Genomic DNA, 15352 nt, shown 5'->3' with positions numbered 1-15352 from the left:
TGTGTTTATAGCACAAGTTATAGCAACCAGTGTGATAATGGCTGGGGTCAGTTTTGCAGTTCTCCAAACAGCATTTTAGAGTTTTTTAAAATTAAATTGTATAATCAGTTTAATATCGAATTATTAGTGCGTATGTAAACATACTCATTGAGAACTGGTCTGGCATATTGCAATGGCACTGTAGTCCAGCAGATGGCAGCACATTTACACCTATGTTCCGCTGCAGATGAATGCATACATACAGTAGATTCATTTTGAGTTCCATTGTTTCTTAGATTGAAACTGATGTCTTTAATAACTGATGTGGAAACATTTCACTCTTTTTTTTTTACCAGAAGTTGTAAACAGAGTTGTATTTGCAGTGCAGTGCTTTTACTAATCTAAAGTGTTAAAATTGTAGCATGATCTAAAGACAAGTACTCCTTCAAATGTTGGTCTGGGCTTAGAAGTGATTTGAAATGACAGACAGCACTGCAGCAAGAATTGTTTAACCAACTTTGGTGGGTTTGTAAAAAGGCTATGCACCAGCAACGTCTACCCTACTGCCTGTGACACCGATGACGAGTTATGTTCTTTTCTGAGTCGCCCAGTAACATCAAGATCCAGTTGGCCTTATTTTGGCCCAATGACTCACCATGTTGAACTTAACAATGCTGAAATCCATTATTCAACACTAGGAAAACTATTGAATTAAACGTTTCCATTGAATTTGAATAATAGTGATGATAATAATAGATTGCGTTTATTCAGTACTTTCTTTTGGTGCTTTAGGCCTGCATTGTGAGCAGGTGGCAGTGATTCACCTCATCCGCTACTAATGTAATGTATGTTACTAGTCTATCTGCCTGTCTACTTGTCTACCTGTCTATGTATGTGTGTGTGTGCATGTAAACTCAGCAAAAAACTGTCAACTGTGTTTATTTAACAAACTTAACATGTGTAAATATTTGTATGACCATAAGAAGATTCAACAACTGAGACATAAACTGAACAAGTTCCACAGACATGTGAATAACAGAAATTGAATAATGTGTCCCTAAAAAAAGGGGGGGGGTCAAAATCCACCAGCTGCATTAAGTACTGCAGTGCATCTCCTCATCATGGACTGCACCAGATTTGCCAGTTCTTGCTCTGAGATGTTACCCCACTCTTCCACCAAGGTACCTGCAAGTTCCCGGACATTCTTCTGGGGGAAATGGCCCTAGCCCTCACCCTCTGATCCAACAGGTCCCAGACGTGCTCAATGGGATTGAGATCCGGGCTCTTCGCTGGCCATGGCAGATCACTGACATTCCTGTCTTGCAGGAACAAGCAGTATAGCTGGTGGCATTGTCATGCTGGAGGGTCATGTCAGGATGAGCCTGCAGGAAGGGTACCACATGAGGGAAGAGGATGTCTTCCCTGTAACGCACAGCTTGAGTTTGCCTGCAATGACAACAAGCTCAGTCCGATGATGCTGTGACACATCGCCTCAGACCATGACGGACCCTCCACCTCCAAATCGATCCCGCTCCAGAGTACAGGCCTCGGTGTAACGCTCATTTCTTTGACGATAAACGTGAATCCGACCATCACCCCTGGTGAGACAAAACTGCAACTCGTCAGTGGAGAGCACTTTTTGCCAGTCGTGTCTGGTCCAGCGACGGTGGGTTTGTGCCATAGGCAACGTTGATGCCGGTGATGTCTGGTGAGGACATGCCTTACACCAGACCTACAAGCCCTCAGTCCAGCCTCTCTCAGCCTATTCGCGGACAGTCTGATCACTGATGGAGGGATTGTGCGTTCCTGGTGTAACTCGGGCAGTTGTTGTTGCCATCCTGTACCTGTCCTGCAGGTGTGATGTTCGGCTGTATCGATCCTGTGCAGGTGTTGTTACACGTGGTCTGCCACTGCGAGGACGATCAGCTGTCTGTCCTGTCTCCCTGTAGCACTGTCTTATGCGTCTCATAATACGGACATTCCAATTTATTGCCCTGTCCACATCCGCAGTCCTCCTTTTGGTGTTTTTCAGAGTCAGTTGAAAGGCCTCTTTAGTGTCCTAAGTTTTCATAACTGTAACCTTAATTGCCTACCGTCTGTAAGCTGTTAGTGTCTTAACGACCGTTCTACAGGTGCATGTTCATGAATTGTTTATGATTCATTGAACAAGCATGGGAAACTGTGTTTAAACCCTTTACAATGAAGATCTGTGAAGTTATTTGGATTTTTATGAATTAACTTTGAAAGACAGGGTCCTGAAAAAGGGACGTTGTTTTTTTTGCTGAGTTTATGTGTCCTCCTGTTTCGACCATCCTTGTGGCAGACCTGATGAAGTCCTCCTCTTTTCTGCTCTTTAGTTAAAAGCTCCTGCTGCATTTTCTTTTTCTTAAATCTTTTTTTTTGATGGTGGTGGTGATGGTGGATTGGCCTCTGGGGAGAATATTCTGAATTAAATTAGGAAGGATTCTCTTAGACCTTTTCTCCTATGTAACAATATACATATACACTGCTCCTCCTCCTCCAAAGAGTAATGTAATGGATCAAAACATCCACATATACAAGGCTCCTCCTTCACCAAATAGTAATGTAATGAATCAAAACATCCACATAAAAAAACCAATAGAGGTTCAAAATGTTTTTGTTTCTTGTGTTTTTTTTCAGGCAATTTCTGGTCTCACATTGCATGTTAGAGTTCTTTTACACAGATCCACCACATATTTTAAGGAACATGAGTTGAGACAAGTCAACAGGAGTGTAGACTGCGTACCATGGTAATAAAAACATAATGTCAGATTTGGCTGACTTGGCTATGTTATATTCCATTCTACTCTAGTTTCCCCAGTAATAGGAACAGGTGATGGGTTTTGTCTGTAAACTTTTGTCTGTTTTTGACTGCCACAATTACTGATTTGATATTGATTGACACTTTTGGAATCAAATCAGTTTACTGTTGTCAATGAGGCTAGCCCCTGATGTTGGGAGTTGTTGAATGAGAAGAAAGAAGGTTATTGAGTGGAAAAACATAATTAATTGTTTGTCGATGTAGATTCATCTTTTAGAAGACACTGAGATCCTTTATTTGACAACACTGCTGTCTGGCCGGGACCTAAATCAGGAATTTGTTCATTCATTCAACATTTGACCATGAACATTAATGCCTGTATTCCCTCGGCTATAGTAGATAGCCTCATACCTCTGTGCAAAGAATCACAGGATACTCTTCCTTCAGTAACACAGATGGCACTATGGTCCCCTGTCCCCACCAGGCCTGTCTTATAAAACCAAGGAACTTGGTGAGGACAAGGCTGAAAAGCAAAGCCATTTGAGGCCATTGGAAAATAACTATCTGGCTAATGGGTGCCATGGGCTGTTTGTTGGAAAGAAGAAGCAATTTCTGTGTATGTGTTTTTTATTTATTTAGTCCACCTTTATTTAACCAGATAGGCCAGTTGAGAACAAGTTCTCATTTACAACTGCGACCTGGCCAAAATAAAGCAAAGCAGTGCGACACAAACAACAACACAGAGTTACACATGGAATAACGTACGGTCAATAACACATTCTCAAAAAGTCTATATACAGTGTGTGCAAATGGCGTAAGGAGGTAAGGCAATAACTAGGCCATAGTAGCGAAGTAATTACAATTTAGCAAATGAACACTGGAGTGATAGATGTGCAGATGATGATGTGCAAGTAGAAATACTGGTGTGCAAAAAAGCAACAAAAGTAAATAAAAACAATATGGGGATGAGGTAGGTAGTTGGATGGGCTATTTACAGATGGGCTGTGTACAGCTGCAGCGATAGGTAAGCTGCTCAGATAGCTGATGCTTAAAGTCAGTGAGGGAGATATAAGCCTCCAACTTCAGCGATTTTTGGATTCGTTCCAGTCATTGGCAGCAGTGAACTGGAAGGAAAGGGGGCAAAAACAGGTGGTGTGTCACGTTCTGACCTCTATTTCCGTTGTTTTGTATTTATTTAGTATGGTCAGGGCGTGAGTTGGGTGGGCAGTCTATGTTTGTTTTTCTATGTTTTGGGGCATTTCTATGTTTTCGGCCTAGTATGGTTCTCAATCAGAGGCAGGTGTCATTAGTTGTCTCTGATTGAGAATCATACTTAGGTAGCCTGGGTTTCACTGTGTGTTTGTGGGTGATTGTTCCTGTCACTGTTTGTTGTCACAGGATAGGCTGTATAGGTTTTCACATTCCGTTTGTTGTTTTGTAGATTTGAGTTATTTCATGTATCGTTCAGTTTTCCATTAAAGAACATGAATAACCACCACGCTGCTTTTTGGTCCGCTTCTCTTCCTACAGACGAACGTTGTTACATGGTGGGTGGTATATGGGGCTTTGGTGACAAAATGGATGGCACTGTGATAGACTGCAGCCAGTTTGCTGATAGAGTGTTGGAGGCTATTTTGTAAATGACATCGCCGAAGTCGAGGATCGGTAGGATAGTCAGTTTTACGAGGGTATTTTTGGCAGCGTGAGTGAAGGAGGCTTTGTTGCGAAATAGGAAGCTGATTTTAGATTTAATTTTGGATTGGAGATTTTTAATATGAGTCTGGAAGGAGAGTTTACAGTCTAGCCAGAAACCTAGGAATGTGTAGTTGTACACATATTCTAAGTCAGAACCGTCCAGAGTAGTGTTGCGGGCAGCGATCGGTTGAAGAGCATGCATTTAGTTTTACTAGTGTTTAAGCGCAATTGGATGCCACAGAAGGAGTGTTGTATGGCATTGAAGCTCGTTTGGAGGTTTGTTAACACAGTGTCCAAAGAAGGGCCAGATGTATACAGAATAGTGTCGTCTGCATAGAGGTGGATCAAGGAATCACCCGCAGCAAGAGCGACATCGTTGATATATACAGAGAAAAGAGTCGGCCCGAGAATTGAACCCTGTGGTACCCCCATGGAGACTGCCAGAGGCCTGGACAACAGGCCCTCCGATTTGACACACTGAACTCTATCCGAGAAGTAGTTGGTGAACCAGGCAAGGCAGTCATTTGAGAAACCAAGGCTGTTGAGTCTGCCGATAACAATACAGTGATTGACAGAGTCGAAAGCCTTGGCCAGGTCGATGAAGACGACTGCACAGTACTGTCAGGAGGAAAGCATGGCCAGCCGTAAAGAAATGCTTATTGAAATTCTCGATTATCATGGATTTATCGGTGTTGACAGTGTTTCCCAGCCTCGGTGCAGTGGGAAGTTGGGAGGAGGTGCTCTTACTTTCCATGGCCAAGGATGACTTTGTGTACGGGTGCGGTAATGATGAGAAAGGGAAGGCTTTCCTGGTGCATGGGTCCCACTGTGAGGGTGAGTAGTGTTGTGATGTCTGTGATTGTGCCGGATCCCAATGGTTGCTTATCCAGGGCTTGGACTGGAAAAGGAGAGGAGAGCGGGTACGGAATTATGTTCAGGGAGGAGGTGAGGGCCTCTAGAGCTGTAGAGACAACATCAGAGGGACAGCCAGCCAGTGAAATGGGAATCAGAAAGGGTTTGGCGGAAAACGATGATGATGGAATACTCACACCTACCCTGGGAGACGGAAGATCACAGGGCCGCCCCTCTTCCCTAGTGGACTCCGGGTTGAGATGCACTGGACACTGCAGAAGCTGGTGCCCCTCCTGGCCGTAATTAGGGACAGAGCCCCAGCAGTCTCCGGCGATGCCGCTATGCCTGGGGGTGGTGTGTGGCCCCTATCTCCATAGGTTCAGGCTCTGCCTCAGGATAGCCAAAGGAGGGAGGCGAGTGGTGAGGTGGGCACTGGCAATCCCGAAGAAGATTGGACCTTTTCGCGCAGTCCTTTCCAGAAGACATTGCGGCGCGCCAGCTCATTCCATCCGGTAGAGGCTGCCACAGTCCGAAAGGTGAGGGCACCCTGCTGTTGTTGGAGAAGTCACTGACCTCCCTCTCTGCCCTCTGGAGAATGGTTGAAGACTGCCTTGAACAGAGCCATGAACCTCTCATAGGAACTCAGGTCCTCCTCTCCTCTCTCCCAGATGGCCGTAGCCCACACCAACGCCCGTCCAGTCAGCAGGGAAATTACCGTGGCAACCTGGGACCTCTCTGTGGTGAGGGCTCCTGTCTGATAGACGGAGCACTGGAGTAGGAAGCTACGGCATTTTGATGGAGTACCGTCATACTTCTCCTGAAGGAACAGTAGGTCATCGCTGACCTGGGCGGACGGCTGGGTGGGCTGGGGGACTGGCTCACTGTGACGACCCGTGGTAAGAGGCCCTTTGATGGGTATGGAGAGTCTCGCTGGTGGTGTCCAGGTGGTGGAGAATGTGGAGGACCTCCTCCATGGCCGTACCCAGTTGCACCAGCTGGTCTTTGTGTTGGTGGAGTAGATGACCCTGTTCCTTGACCTTCTGGAAGATATAGAGTTTAATAACAATAAAGCAAGGCAAATGAAGAAAACTGGATGCGTACTGAACATGAAAACAAACCAATACTGCCTGATAGCTGAGGCTACTGAGGGATAAATAAAGGTACACCAAGGTGATGATGAAGTCCAGGTGTGCGTAATGATGGGGAGCAGGTGTGCGTAATGATGGGGAGCAGGTGTGTGTAATGATGGTTGTTTTCCAGGGCCGGTGGTTAGTAGACCGGCAACGTCAAGCGCTGGAGAGAGGGAGCGGGAGTAGGCGTGACATAAGCTTTTTGTGCTTATGGAACATTTCTAGGATATTTTATTCAGCTTAGGAAACATGGGACCAACACTTTACATGTTGCGTTAATATTTTTGTTAAGTATATTTTGTCAAAATGCATTTTTATTGTACTTGACACACACCAAAAGCACTCAAATGCATTTACATTACTATTAAAATGACTACAAACATGATACATTATTGGTCATGTAATGAATCCATGTCTTTCATGTACATATGACAAATAAACAAACAAACTTGACGAGAGCATTGAAAACAATGTCCAATGGGCAGAACTTAACGTGTACTGGGTCATTCCATAAAATGAGTTCCTTTGCATCTCTTTGATGTGTTAAGTACAAATTAGGCACCAATATTGCATTTTAATAGCCTGTTATATGAAGAAGTGCCTTTTAATATAAACCATATGGACAATTCAATAAAATAGATTTTCAATATGAATAAAGACTTGCTAAAGTACCAAAATTCAGCATTTTGACATGCCCCTCTGTGCACCCTCTGTGCACCCTCTGTGACTTATAGGAAGATTTGAACCTACTTACCACAAAACAACGAAACATTTTTACCATTATTGTAAGGCCATAGTTATTTTGTTGCTTTGACAAAGTTATTTCCAAAGAAATGTGATTAGTGATTCATTTACGTCTGTCCCTCATGTTAGTCCACCCTGTTACGTGGACTGAAATATCGTTTTAATATGGTGAAACTATTCCTTTTGAAATATTTAATTTAAAATAAACAATGAACATCTAATAGTCAAATCATACTGTGAAAGCAGGTGAGTTGGTTCCACTCTTTTTGGCACTTTTCTGGTGTTTTGTGGTGGAAAAACTGAGCGGTCGAGCATAACACGTCAACCCTGTTACCATTAGATAAACAGGCTAGAAATGTTTTAACGACAATTTTTGTTGTGGATCTTGCATTCAATTGTCCCTCCCTGTTGCACAAGGGGATTCATGGCTGATTTAACTTGTCATTAATTACCAGTTGGAGGGGACGTTGAAGTGGATTTTTCCCAGATGTGTTAAATTCCCACTTCCCACTTGGTCACGAATGCACCATAACGCCGCTAACCACCCACTGTAAAACCACTTATTCGAAGCACAAGACCTAGACCAACACTTTGACGTGCTCAAACATGTGCTCTTTATGAGAGAATGTTAAAATGAGGTGAAATTAAAAATACATGTTTTACTCAGTCATCACAATTTAAATGATATCATTGCCAAAACATTATCTCCATTGATCAATATGCAAAGAGTCATTTAAGAAGCTGAGTTAAGAACTGCTTTGGCCTCCCTGTAGACTAGATATCTTAGCTATGCATTTCTGGAATTGTCAGCCATTACATGCATTTGAGCAAAGATGCAAATGTATGTAAATGCATCTCTGGAATACATTTAAGGCATTACATGCATTTGACCAAAGATGCAAATATACCTACATGTATTTGAAATACATTTTACGTGACGTTAAATATATTGAAATATCCATGCTAGGTTAGCAAACGTTGAGTAGGTGCATGCCTGCTCCGCATGATATATTGTTTACTGCTGCTGCTAGGCTAGCAGAACAGCAGAGAGGAGAAGCGTGACTGGGAGGAGAGGATAACATTTTTGTATTTTTCTTGTATTTCAAAGAATTGTAACGAAAACAAAAACGTCACCCAAAATTCCATGATCGTCACAGCCCTAGTGTGTGTTTGTTGAAGTGAATGAAGCTGCTCTCTTTAAACCCAGCGAAGAGGACAAGCATTTCTGGCATTGTTTTCCCCCAACTCTCCCCCGGCCCCTTTAGAGGAAAGGCTATTTCTGTCCCTGCCTGAATTTGTGAGGCAGCAATGCACACCCCTCCCACTGTGTGTGTGTATCTGTGGGCCAATGTGTGTGTGTGTGTGTGTGTATCCTTAGCCCAGGGTTAGGATAACTCTGGGCTAAGATAATGCAGAGTGAAAAGGCGTAAAGTATTTTTGCATTATTATTTTGTTTCAGAACAGGAATGAAGACCATAGTGTGTGTGTGTGTGTGTGTGTTTCAAGTTTCAAGCTTGGTTAGTCGTATGTACGGGATACACATGGTATACGCAGTTCAATTAAATGCTTGTGTGTGTGTGTGTGTGTGTGTGTGTATATGTGCAGTTGTCTGTATGTGCATATGTGCCTGTGTGTGTGCACATCTTGGCGGGCCATGTGCGAGCCTGTATCTCTATGTGTGTCTCTGTACGTATGTGGTATGTGCACTCGTCTGTTTGTATGCGACTGAATTTCACATTAATGTAAACTGGCCTGGAAAATAAAGTGATTTGAGCAGGAACACTGCGTCAGCTTCTGTGGATAAAGGAACACAGGCCAGCACGGGGGTGGGCAGTGTCTTACAGACTATGTTATAGTAGCACACTAGTTCCAGTCACAGTGACTAATATTGAAATCCCCCTCCAGCCATTCTCATGACCTGCCTTGCACTGTAGGAGACCAACATCTGCACAGAGCTACTTTAGGCTCTGCACAGGGTGGATGGGAAATGTAGGCTGTGATATAAAAACTGATATAAAATAATATAAAAGAGGATTGCATACAGTATCTGTACATCTGACCAGGAACATGACCCTTCGTCAGGAATGTTTTCAGACCAATTTCTCAAACATTCCAACTGGTTAGGCATACTGCAGTGTCTTACTATGTCTTATAAGATATGGACAGCTCATGTTGAATATTGTTTGTCTGACTGTGGCCCTTTGACTTAAATATACACCTGCACATTTTACATTTTACATTTGAGCTATTTAGCAGACAGTCTACAGAAGGAGGCGAGAGAGAAGACTGCTTAACTCTCCTCTCCATCTTTGCAGGCTCCCCAGTGGTGCTCCCAGTGCTCTGCTGTCAAGGCGCTCATTATTAATTCATCAGATTTACTGCCGCAATGACTGCTAGCATTAGCTGGCAGCCTGCATTCAACTCACAAATGGCTAGCGTTGAATGCTACATCGAAATCGGTATGTTAAAGCTTTTACATCAAAAGGAAGAAGGGATGACTGAGATGATCGAGGGTTCTAGTCGTGTTCTAACCGCACTTGGCCCTAGGTTAAGAGAGATTTTAGTCCAGGACTAAACAACGTCACACTTGCACATTCTAATGTATGGCTGGGCGCCAATAAGATATGTATTGCAATTCTTACGATTCTATATGTCTTGTGGTTCGATACTGTGATCTTATTGCGATTTGATGTTCCAAACATATTGCTCACTCTGTGTTCTACAGTGAGACAAAAGAGAGCATGAAAACATTTGTTTTGATCAGTTATGGAAATAAAAGTGCTGAAAACATGTTGGTTCACTATTTAAAATGAAAATGGAGAACAAGCTATAGGATGGAAATTACCAGAGTTTTGGCGCAGGTACACCTGACTAGTGCTAGCCTAGGGTCATGTTCCTAGGGGCTAGCTAAAGCTACCTACCTAAAATTTCTTAAAGAGATAGTTCGTGATTTTGGCAATGAGGCCCTTTATCTACTTCCCCAGAGTCCAATAAACTCGTGGATATCATTTTTATGTATCTGCGTTCAATTTGAAGGGACTGGCATTAGCGCAATGACTTGAAGTCTATGGTAACAGCTCGCATGCAATTTGCTACTGTAGTCTGCTAATCATTGCACTAATGCTAGTTAGCGTTGGCTCGTGAAACTACCTCTGACATCCTGGACACAGATATATAAAAATGGTATACACAAATTCACCTGACTCTGGGGAAGTAGATAAAGGGCGTAATTGACCATTTTCCAAACTATCCCTTTAAGGATAACTCTGGGCTAAAATAATGCAGTGTGAAAAGGTGTAAATACTGTATGTTAGCATTATTATTTGTTTTAGAAACGGAGTGATGACCGTGTGTGTGTGTGTGTGTGTGTGTGTGTGTGTGTGTGTGTGTGTGTGCGTGCGTATATACTCAAATGTATGCGTGTTCATTTATGTGTCAATGGCAGTTTTCTCTGACACCTGACACCACCACCTCCACGTGCATGATAAGTATCTTCAAAACCAGTTTCAAACTATGTGTCTGTAAAATGGGTGTCAGAGAAAAGCAGCGAGGGAGAGATTGGCCACGAGGGGAACCCATTGAACGTTATTGAGGGATTTAAAATGATTTCACCAGCTTACCAAACTGGGGATGCTAAGTCTCTGAACCGACGAGTGAGGCCTTGACAGATTAAATCTTCCAGCCGTGTTTGAAGTACTGAGAGGCAGAAAGCAGAGACCAATCTGGGATTACCACTTTGAAAGGCCTGCAAACAAGTAGTCAAGAATCATTGAGGGGCAGAGTATGACATTGAGAGGTAGAGTGGGATCTAACGATTGGAGGTCTAGGTTGAATGGCTAGGATGTGAATGTGATGCTGTGGCTGCGTAAATACTACATAAATAAATACTGTATCTGGTCTATTGACAGTATTCTTCAGACAGCATACGCAGTAGCTGATTAACATGCATCGTGTTTTTAAGTGTGGGTGAGCAGTTCTGTCCGTTGGGTGAAGATAAACGCACACTGTCGAGTGTGGTTAACACACGTGCATGTGGATTTGCACACACATGCGTATGCAGTTACAAAGGGAGCAGCCAGTCAGTCTTGCAAACTGAGGCCAGAGGGGATGAGCTCCCCTCAGCCCACTCACACATCTCTGTCTATGTGACTGGGTTGTGTGTCAGAAACATGGGGGACATGCCTTTGTGTGTGTGTGTGTGTGTGTGTGTGTGTGAGAGTGAGAGTGAGAGTGAGAGTGAGAGAGAGAGAGAGAGAGAGAGAGAGAGAGAGAGAGAGAGAGAGAGAGAGAGAGAGAGAGAGAGAGAGAGAGACTGTTTTGTGTGTGGGTGCATACATGTGTTCACACTCATATGTGTGCTAGTGCTTGCAGCAGCTAATACAGATTAAATAAATACAATAGTGCTTGCTCACACAACCTTTCCCATCCAGTCAATCAGCTCATGACAGGTCAATCTGGCTGCCATGACAGATACGGCACTATTCCAGCACACATCTAATTACAATCCACTGTCTTTGTGAAATTGTCCAGTTAGCATGTGGCATCCCCTTGATTGGCCCGTCACTCAGAACCAAGTGGAAACCCGAATCTAACTTGTTCCATCTTCAACTGGCACCATCAGTTAGAGTCTAACTGCTCTGTCTGTCTGGCTGACATTGACTGTGCTCACACAGAGGCAGATGTGACCGCCTAAATAGTGTGTGTGTGTGTGTGTGTGTGTATGGGGGTAGCTTGCATAGGAACCCTGTTAGGAAGCAGTTAGCTAGAGGCTGATCCAGGAACAGCTGCCCCTCTGCCTGCAGAGCTGTCAGTTGCAAGTCACTGCTGGGTGTAACGCATACCTATCGCCTGTGTGGAGGCTGATTTTCCATGACACACACATTAACAGACACATTAACAAATATTATTATACTGTACACAGTGTACACACATATCCTTTTATGTTCTCTGTTCTCACAAGAGAAGTGTAAGGGTCACCGTTACACACACAAGTTTGTTTTAATTCTCCTTGTGGGGACCAAACAATTTATTCCCATTCAAAGTCCAATTTTCCCTAACCCCTAACCCTAACCTTAATCTAATCCTAACCCCAAACCCCTAACCATAAACCTAACCCCTAACCCTAATTGTAACCCTAACCCGAAACCTAACCCCTAGCCTAAAATAGCTTTTTCCTTGTGGGGACCTGAGAAATGTCCCCACTTCTCAGAATTGTCCTTGTTTTACTATCATTTTGTGAGGACAGTTAAACCAAACACACACACACACAGCTCTCCTGCGGAGGTCTGTTCTCTTCTAAGGTGTGTGTACTAACTATACAGGTGCCATCCAATGAAAACTTTGATCCAGGGAGGGATGCTTTAGGATGAGCTAATTTTAACGTTTAAAAGAGGTGGAGATTGGAGGAGACAAGAAAGGAGGAGAGGAGAGGGGAAGAAAGGAGATGTCACTGGTCTTAGTAGATGCACACACACACATCATAGTTAAGTCATCCCCTAATGAGCCCCTAAGGAGCCAGATGCAGTACTCCAGGGCCCATAAAGCGTCTCAGAGTAGGAGTGCTGATCTAGGATCAGTTTGGCCTTTTAAATTAGGTGACCCGGACCCGTATTCACAAAGTGTTCCAGAGTAGATTTGCTGATCTAGGATCAGTTTGAGCTTTTAGATTAGGGGACCTGATTCATAGATTAGATTATCTGCATTCATAAAGCATTTCTGAGTAGCCTTTTAGATTAGGGGACCTAAACTTTTAGATCATAATGAATAAGATTACATGGACACAGGGGACCTGATCCTAGATCAGCGCTGCTACTCCTGGGACACTTTATGAAAACAGTTCCAGTGACTATAGGGGAGTGATGGGAGGAAAGACTGGGCCTTTCTAACTCTGGATGGAGCTCAGAGGGAGTAAAAGCCAACCAGATGGTTCACATTTTGTTTCAACATGCATGGCCCTAATTTTAGTCCTGACTGTTCACTCCCCCTTTATTCTCTCTTTTGATGGGCAGTGGCTTTTCAACGGGGTATTTTGCCCTTCGTTGTAAGCTACAGTAAAGCAGTGCATGTCCCCTATCGAGTCAACCAAACTAGAGCATGCAGAAATGTGGAACAGGTTCAAGAAAATGTAGCCTAGAAGTATTGGGAGTGATGGATTATACTGCACCTCGCACTCATTCGACACACATACGGGGTCGACTGATTTCGCTGACATTCGCTGACATCTCGCTTTCGTATATATGTCTATTTTCTCCAACGCAAAATAGAAAAGCAGTATGAGGGTCTGTGCTCATGCGAAAATGAATGGTGACCGGTGCGTGAGAGAATTATTTTTTTGTATACTTCAGTAAATACTCAGACTCAAAACACAAAAAGCAAAAAACAAGGAGGCCGAGATGCATTATTCATGAATCCCAATGTCAATGATGTTAAGTGCCACATGTATCCTTACGCCATGTCAAGTGTGAGGGAAAATGACTTTCATTGACTTGGGGTCAACGGAAAAAAATTGGTAATTCAGTTGACAATGTTGTAAACTGCTCATGTCCATTGCTCTTGACCTGCTCCTAATTTGACGCAGGTCAGGTTGTATAACAAGCATTGTTCCCGTGCTAACAGAGTCTGGATATGTTAGACTTTCAACCTGTCCTCACCTTTCACCCCCTTCCACTGTAGTCAGCAGAGGAGAGGACACAGGGTTTGACATTGACAGTGTCTGTCTGTACCGAAGTGGCTGAACAATAATCTAAAACAATAGTCTTGTTCAAAATGTGAATGAGAATGTCTTCTTTTTTTTTTACCTGGTAAAATAAAATAATTAGTATGGAAAGAGCTAGGGGGGAAAAATAAGCAAAATAACCAATTTAAAATAGAAATTAGTATGTTATGAACTCTCTGAAATCGGCTTGAAGGAAGGGTGCAAGCATGTGTTTTACTGATCAGTGTTTTTTTGTGAAATGAGGAGCATTAGCTGATCTAGAACGGAATAGTTGAGGCGATCCCTCGCTTGCTCTCTCGCTCACTCGCTCTCTCTCTGTGGCGTGCGCTCCTTCCAGACGGGGAGACACATCACTGCACTGAGTTGGACTACACTGGACACTGAGCTGCTGCAGTCTACTCTCTGTCTGAACCCCCTTTCTCCTAAACTACTACCACTAGTAGTTTGCTCTTGAGATCGGACAGACGGAATCTGAAAAGTCTGTTTTTGTCACTGTTCTGCCTCTGAAAGCCACAGTGGATACTGTGGACATACTGGACACTGAGCTGCAGCAGACCACCTCTCTTTTCTGCACTGCCGGACAGTTTGCCACGCAGTATCGAACTCGTAGTTCAGCTGCTAGCAGTTTGTTCTCTTTCATCCTTTGCTTCTGGGGGAGGGAGGCAAAGACTTGAGACAGGATGCTAACTGCTGGTTGACAAGCCGACTCGGGAAGGTCTTCCTCTCTGTTGTCAACGTTGTCGTCTCCTTCAGTGGGTTCCTCAAGCTCGTTTGAGTGCTTATTTTCCGTCCGAGTCGAGTCTAAGCTGCCCTACGGGGCCATCATCATTGGGTCACCACCATGCAGGTGTCGTTAGTGTGCTCGGACAACCACCGTGGCGGTGGCGTGACACGCACCACGGAGGAGCGTCTGAACCAACGGAACTCCAACAGCCCCAGTCTGGGCACCAAGAACAAGTTCCGCGCTGTGGCCATGGTGGCCCGCAGCCTGGGACAGCTGTCCATCAACATTCCCTCGTCCAGCGACCAGAGCATACGCACTGGCATGAAGTATAGGTAGGAGTCCAGGAAAGACCCCATGCATGCACCTGGACAAGAGCTGGGGAGCCATATGCATGAAGTGTCTTGGAGAACGATTGCTGACAGGATCAGTTATGCCTTTTAGATCACAACGCAGGGTGCACCTGATCCTAGATCAGCACACCTTCTCTGAGGTGCTTGATACATATGGCCCCAGACCCCAATACTGTACCATCTGTGGGTGAAAAAAGTTCTCTGTGTTCTGTCAAGAGTGGGATGTATAGATATGACACCCTGACCCTGTACCTTAGCAAGAGTGTAAGATACTGTCTGTACAAATTGTAATGACAAGACCCTATACCTGCAACCTTGCAAGAATGGCAGGCATGAGTAGAAGAGACCGTGTCTCTCTGTTCAAGTGTGTAGAATAGTTTG

At 43.9% G+C, this 15352-nt stretch overlaps 1 protein-coding gene across 5 annotated transcripts in view; it reads left to right on the top strand.

The window, feature by feature from the left end:
- LOC139416394 (voltage-gated potassium channel subunit beta-2-like) overlaps positions 1–15352 on the top strand; it is a 112193-nt gene that overhangs the window by 48779 nt on the left and 48062 nt on the right. For 2 of the 5 annotated variants that reach the window (XM_071164968.1, XM_071164967.1), the window contains exon 1: positions 14552–14953. The exons of the other annotated variants lie outside the window; for them this stretch is intronic. In XM_071164968.1, the coding sequence (XP_071021069.1) occupies positions 14739–14953 (215 nt within the window). In that variant the 5' untranslated portion in view covers positions 14552–14738. Of the gene's footprint in view, positions 1–14551; positions 14954–15352 lie in introns of those variants that run through there. 5 annotated transcript variants of the gene reach the window in all.

Source organism: Oncorhynchus clarkii, chromosome 9, assembly GCF_045791955.1.
Source record: "Oncorhynchus clarkii lewisi isolate Uvic-CL-2024 chromosome 9, UVic_Ocla_1.0, whole genome shotgun sequence".
In the NCBI taxonomy this organism is placed as follows: domain Eukaryota; kingdom Metazoa; phylum Chordata; class Actinopteri; order Salmoniformes; family Salmonidae; genus Oncorhynchus; species Oncorhynchus clarkii.
This window is presented reverse-complemented; position numbering and strand designations above follow the sequence as displayed.